This window comes from Arachis hypogaea, chromosome 13 (assembly GCF_003086295.3).
Source record: "Arachis hypogaea cultivar Tifrunner chromosome 13, arahy.Tifrunner.gnm2.J5K5, whole genome shotgun sequence".
NCBI lineage: Eukaryota > Viridiplantae > Streptophyta > Magnoliopsida > Fabales > Fabaceae > Arachis > Arachis hypogaea.
This window is the reverse complement of record NC_092048.1, coordinates 24,917,210-24,924,153: the sequence shown is the minus strand read 5'-3', so window position 1 is coordinate 24,924,153 and position 6,944 is coordinate 24,917,210. Positions and strand designations below refer to the sequence as shown.

The window sequence follows — 6,944 nt, the reverse complement described above, 5'->3', positions numbered from 1 at the left end:
AATAAGAAAAAAATTCATAATCCTCCTTTGGAATTTCCAATCATGATCAATGTAATGAGTAGTGAGACACATATAATTCAAATTTTGCACAGAAATCCAACAATCATTAGTTAAACAAATAGATTAATTTGGTTGTTTGAACACAGTTTTAACCTATTCTTCTCACTAATATAAAGATTTTAACAATCCTTAGCAACAGTAATCCTTCCTAGAAGTGAAAACCTAGCTAGGTTGTACAATACTCACATAGAATTTGAATCTCTTTTCCTTAACAAACTTGAATGGTAGCTCATCAATAATTATCATCCTAGTAAGGAATTTTCTACACATTTCAACATCAAAAGTAACTATAGCAAATACCCCATCCCGTCTTTTTTTGTTGAAAGGTAAGGATTGTTTGACTAGAGTCACTCGAGTCCCTATGAAATTTTTTACATTGGTTCAACAAATCATATCGCATATCAGTTGTACCATTTCTATGAGAGTCACATGCATATGATGCACCACACCAATTACATTTAGCCCTAGGATGTGATGGCTTGGACTTAAGACCCTTTGTAAAGTATTTCCAAGCCCAAGACCTAGGTCTAGAAGGTTTTTTATTACCTTCATTGGGATCATTCTTGTCATCCTCTTCATTGGTTTCCACAGTGCTTGGAGATGGATTTGTAGGAGTCGCTATTGGAGTTGCACCCGTATTAGTTGAATCAACCTTCCTCTTCTTTGATTTAGGATGAGGCGGGGGTTTGGTAAGCACACCGCTGTCCGTTGAAGAACATACCATGGACTCAATATTTTCACCTCCAACTTTAGGCGTTGGTTCAATGCGCTGTTCATTTCTTGTTGGCTGCATATAAACATAACAATGAACAATAAAATACAGCAATTTTATTGAACAATTATATTCAAACTCATCAACCTAATCAAAAACAGACCAGCAACAACAATTAGGAACAATAATTTTAGTCAAACTCATCAACCTAATCAAGAACAGACCAACAACAACAATTAGGAACATTAATTTTAGTCAAACTCATCTTCTTAATTAAGAACAGACCAGGAACAACAATAAGAATAGTCATTTTATTCAATGTAATTAATTGTTTAGGATGCAAGTTCTGCAGGATAACATACTTGTTTATAAACTATGACAATTGATAAGTTGATAACAAATTGATAAGTTGATAACAAATTAAATTGGTTAATTTATTTAAAGTTGATTTATTTTGAAAATGTAAGAGACACTTTTAATGTACAGACTCCAGAGAGCATTTGTCATGTCTCTACAATATATTGATTTGTGAATTCAACTAATATATGGGCGTTTAATCAACAATAAAAATTTAAAATCAAATTCTAATCTCAAAAGAAGACATTGTTGACTTGCAGCTCGCAAGAGAGGGCTCGGATTGGACTGCTCGACGACCGAGAGGAACTGCTCGGTGACTGGAGTGCTGCTCGGCGATGGACTGGACTGGATTGCTTGGCTTAAGGTTTGTTACGACGGCGACTGGACGACAGCACGGAATGGACGACGACGCGAATTGGACGGCATTGTGGGCTAAACGACGGCGCTCTCCAGCTTTTTGCTATGCCTGCGACGGAGATGAATGGATGACTTGTGACGACTTCAAGCGACGATGGACGACTTCCTTGATGGCGGACGAAGCTTTTTGGCTCCCTCAGGCTCTCATTCTCTCAGGCTCTTATGTCAGAGGAGGAAGAATGGAAGATGGAAGTGAGTTGTGGGTGAGTAACTGAGTGGGTGTCTGTGCGTAAAAGGGGAAGAAAGTTAGGGATTTGGATTGATGTGCTCTTTTATTACTAGATTAAAGGACAAACTAGTAAAAACAAGCACTATTGAACACCTTCCTCAATTCGGTTCGGTTCGGTTTCAGCCAAGTCAACCGAAAATCGAAACCGAACCGATCGATTTAATTAAAAAAAATCGGTTTTTTCGGTTGTAAATTTTGGTTCGATTCTACAATAATTTTTGGTCTAATTCGGTAACTTACACCCTTATGGTTAATAACTCATGATTTTAACACACGCTATAGACTCATATTAAACTAACTACTATAAAATCTAGAGTCCTTAAGGTCAACTGAGTAGTAACGGCAGATGACTAGCATTGGTCATAACATGCTATAAGTTGAGTCGTTATATATTGCGTAACAATTTTCTTCTTTTATATAATTATCTTTGGAGCAGGATCTCCACGAGATAGAAAATAGAGTTCCATCCTTCAAAATGCTTTATAAAAAAAAATTCTATTCCCATCCCTATCTCCATTTTCATCCGTTGCTTTTTACCCTCGTACCTATCTTTAAATATTTCTACAGATACTCACATGACTATATTTACGAATCTTTATTATCATCTTAATTATATATAAATGATCGGATGGACATACACCATAATAAAAAAGTAGGGTAAATTAACGAAATAGTATCCGAAAGTTTATACTGTTGATACAAATAACTCTTAAAGATACAAACGATAAATAAAGTATTGAATTATTTAAAAATAAAATAAAAATAACTAATAAATATTTTATTTTTTATAAATCGTAAAATTTTTTATATTTTATAAATGACTTATTTATTTGATCCGAATTTTTGTAACAACATTTGCATAATTATTTAAAAAATGTACATAAAAATTGATCCCTTAAAACTTGTTATTTTCCAAAAAAAAACTTGGTCAGATACATTTTTTTAAAAAAATTTCACTTGATATAAAGTTTTTAAATTATAATGATAATTTTTTTAATAATGTTTAAAAAAATTATATCAAAATTTAATTTTAAAATTGTTTTTAAAATATATTTTAATATTTAATTATTTTTATCACATTTTTTTATTTTTTAAAATTTATTCATAGTTCGTATCTTTTAAAATTATTTTTGACTACCAACTAAATTTCGCTTTTTAATTTGAATATGGAAGTAAAAGTGGTGTTGTACTCGAACATGAAGAATACAGGTGTTTTACAGTCATATGGTGTCAGTGGAAAAACTCGAAGGGTCCGAGTTGAGTTGGATATTCCATTTCATGAAAAAATTGACAACAACAAACAATTCGGAAGTCCGTTTTCTAACTTCTGAAATTCATATTTGCCAACCACAAGTCGGACCATGCGATTTGTTAAGCAAAATTTTAAAATCAAACAACTCGCACGGTCCGATTTATGTACTCTGAGTTTTTTCAATTTTTTAACACAAATCGGACTCTCCGATTAGTGTATTTTGAATTTTTTTCACTTTTTAAACACAAATCGGAAGGTCCGATTTGTATACTCCCACAATCTTAAAAAATACAAAAAATTACCATGTTAAAGTATATCACTTATTTTGCTTCCATATCAAAATTTTTTAGCCCTTAAATTTATGGATATAGTTTTGGTAATTTACCCAAAAAGAATATGTAAAATTAGAATGCGGAAACCAAATTACAAAAAGTGCAATTGACTAAGATCTGAAGGGTGGAAAATGTAATTTAAGGTACTGGTCTCATATAGTGAGGTACGGAGCAACGCAAACCGAATATCGAATACTTTCTACACCAGAACGATCTGGTGCGTTGAGTTCAGATCGCTTCATCGTCAGATTCGAAGGTGAGTTCTCGCCTCTTTCCTTCACTCTCATACTCTTATCTACTTTTGCTTTTGCAATTGCAGCTCTTACCAGCAAACGACGCCGTATCTTGACTTCTTCGTTTGCGTTCTAGTTCCCCGTTCAATTTTTGAGTCCTTTTCTTGTTTCAGTGCTGGTGATGTCGGTCTTGGGGTTACTTATTTAGCTTTTCATTTCAAGAAATTTTGGATCCGTGTGGTAGTCTTTTCGATTCAATTTCTTGTTTGTCTGTGTTAAGTAGTTTTCTTTCTTTTTTTAATTATCTTTTATTTATTTAATTATTTTGAACTTACTATTTATGCTCTGTTGACATTCATGAGTGAATGTTATTGTTCCCCTTTCTCGACTTTGATTATGATAGTAAATTATGAGATGCAGTAGAACCACTAGTTTACTTTTGCGATCTGGTTCTGGCTTTTTCGTAATTGATCTGATTTCAAAACCTTTGGGTTTTAGTGTTGAAACCGCTATGCCTTATTTTGTAGATTGGAATTTGGACACATCAGTGTTCGAGTTAGCATAGATTCACGGAAAAAGGGTTGAAGGAAATGGGGTTTGTAAGAAAGCCGTTGATCTGCTGGGTTTTCGTTTCCATGGTTGTCTTTGCTGCTCAGCTTAGCAATTGTTTCTATCTGCCTGGAAGTTACATGCACACATATGTAAATGGAGATAAAATATACGCCAAAGTGAATTCGCTGACCTCGATTGAAACTGAGCTTCCATTCAGCTATTACAGCCTTCCATACTGCAAGCCGCTTGGTGGCATAAAGAAGAGTGCTGAGAATCTCGGAGAGCTCCTTATGGGGGATCAGATTGATAACTCGCCCTACCGGTTCCAAATGAATGTTAACGAGACAATCTACCTCTGTACAACAACCCCTCTGAACGAGCATGAGGTTAAGCTACTTAAACAGAGAACTCGGGATCTGTACCAAGTGAATATGATCCTTGATAACCTCCCGGTTATGCGGTTTGCTGTTCAAAATGGGGTTAAGATCCAGTGGACAGGGTTCCCCGTTGGGTATACACCCCCTGGTAGCAATGATGACTACATCATCAACCACCTGAAGTTTACAATTTTGGTTCATGAATATGAAGGAAGCAATGCTGAGATTATAGGGACCGGAGAGGAAGGATTGGGGGTTATTTCTGAATCCGAGAAGAAGAAAGCATCTGGATATGAAATAGTTGGCTTTCAGGTTTCCCCTTGCAGTATTAAGTATGATCCTGATGTCATGACAAAACTCCACATGTATGATAATACCAATCCTATAACCTGCCCAAGTGAGCTTGAAAAGTATCAAGTAATAAGAGAGCAAGAAAGGATATCATTCACATATGAGGTTGAATTCGTGAAAAGTGATATAAGATGGCCGTCCCGTTGGGATGCTTACTTGAAGATGGAAGGTTCCAGAGTTCATTGGTTTTCAATCATGAATTCGCTTATGGTTATCTTTTTCCTTGCTGGTATTGTCTTTGTTATTTTCTTGAGGACTGTGCGAAGGGACTTGACAAGGTATGAGGAACTTGATAAAGAGGCACAAGCTCAGATGAATGAGGAGCTCTCGGGATGGAAACTTGTTGTGGGAGATGTTTTCAGGGAGCCTAATTGCTCAAAGCTTCTGTGTGTCATGGTTGGAGATGGAGTTCAAATTCTTGGAATGGGTGGTGTGACCATTGTTTTTGCAGCCCTTGGTTTTATGTCACCAGCCTCCCGCGGTATGTTACTAACAGGAATGATTGTTTTATTTCTTATCCTTGGGATTGCTGCCGGTTATGTTAGTGTTCGGCTCTGGAGGACCATTAAGGGAACCTCGGAGGGATGGAGATCTGTTTCCTGGTCTGCAGCTTGTTTCTTTCCCGGAATCGCTTTCATCATTCTTACAGTACTGAATTTTATTTTGTGGGGGAGCAGCAGTACTGGTGCGATTCCCATTTCCTTGTATTTTGAGCTGTTCTTTCTTTGGTTCTGTATTTCAGTACCACTTACCATGATTGGAGGATTTATGGGGACAAGAGCAGAGGCAATCGAATATCCTGTGCGTACTAATCAAATTCCAAGGGAAATTCCCGCCCGTAAATATCCATCATGGCTTCTGGTTCTTGGTGCCGGAACTCTTCCATTTGGAACCCTCTTCATTGAGCTTTTCTTTATCCTTTCCAGTATCTGGCTTGGGAGGTTCTATTATGTATTTGGTTTCCTGCTGGTTGTTCTTCTACTGCTGGTTATCGTTTGTGCAGAAGTATCGGTTGTCCTCACCTATATGCACCTGTGTGTGGAAGATTGGCAGTGGTGGTGGAAGGCATTCTTTGCTTCGGGTTCTGTTTCACTATATGTCTTCTTGTACTCAATTAACTACTTGGTTTTTGACCTGCAGAGTTTGAGTGGACCAGTCTCAGCTACACTTTACCTCGGCTATTCACTACTCATGGCGGTGGCGATTATGTTGGCCACCGGGACCATTGGCTTCCTTATGTCATTCTACTTTGTGCATTACTTGTTCTCGTCCGTAAAGATAGATTGAGGTTATTTCCGCAATCTCCATCTACCACGCGAAAGATCAGTCGTTATACCGTTGAGTTCATTTTGTAGGGATGATTGCAGATGAGTTGGGGGGCAACATATGCTTACTTGATTGCATTATTACATAATATATTCTAATATCTGAAGTTTGCTCCCCTTATACCGGTGTCCTTAAGTGATTTTGTTCATTCATGTATTCATCGAGTGTTGGAACTTGGAACACATTATGTTTCATGTACTTCGGTTAAGCCGATTCAGGAATTTGTAACTGCTGAGAGCCTGAGACTATCATCCCGCGTCAATACTGAAGATAGTTTATGAGATGGATGCTGTGCCAGATTTCATTGTGATTTTCTGTTCAGTGTGCCTTCGGCTGTGTAATATTTTGGAAGGGATATTTACTTTTAACAAGAAACACTCCTAAGTACTGCAATTTAGAATTTTTTTTTAATCAATGTTGAAATTTATTATTATTATTATTATTATTATTATTATTATTATTATTATTTACGAATAACTTTTCATTAAACAAATGAATTCGCCATTTCATCCGATGATTGAAACCCTGGAGAGTAAAAAAATAAAAAAAACATGAAGAATATCTAAGAGATGAAGGCTTAAAGGCTTTTTTATATAAATAAATATTAGAATATATTATTTACCAAAATACGCATCAGGAGAAAGTCTTTTCAAAATGCGCAGGGCCATATCAGATGGGGCACTTGCGAAATGGAGTTTCACTCCAAGTTAGGTCCGGCGGCGGCGAAACGGACCTGACAGCAACAG

The 6,944-nt window shown here is 36.4% G+C and overlaps 1 protein-coding gene across 3 annotated transcripts; it reads left to right on the top strand.

Annotated features, from left to right (window-relative positions):
- The first annotated feature begins 3,421 nt into the window (after positions 1-3,421).
- LOC112737758 (transmembrane 9 superfamily member 12) lies at positions 3,422-6,637 on the top strand. 3 transcript variants are annotated; one of them, XM_025787822.3, is made up of 2 exons: positions 3,422-3,615; positions 4,120-6,637. In XM_025787822.3, exon 2 carries the CDS (start codon positions 4,183-4,185, stop codon positions 6,157-6,159), a length of 1,977 nt encoding a protein of 658 aa, XP_025643607.1. In that variant the 5' UTR covers positions 3,422-3,615; positions 4,120-4,182; the 3' UTR covers positions 6,160-6,637. The 3 variants fall into 3 exon arrangements, with proteins under 3 accessions (XP_025643607.1, XP_025643608.1, XP_025643609.1); XM_025787823.3 differs by having other exon boundaries at positions 3,424-3,615; positions 4,091-6,637; XM_025787824.3 differs by lacking the exon at positions 3,422-3,615 and adding an exon at positions 3,618-3,832.
- Positions 6,638-6,944: the final 307 nt, after the last annotated feature.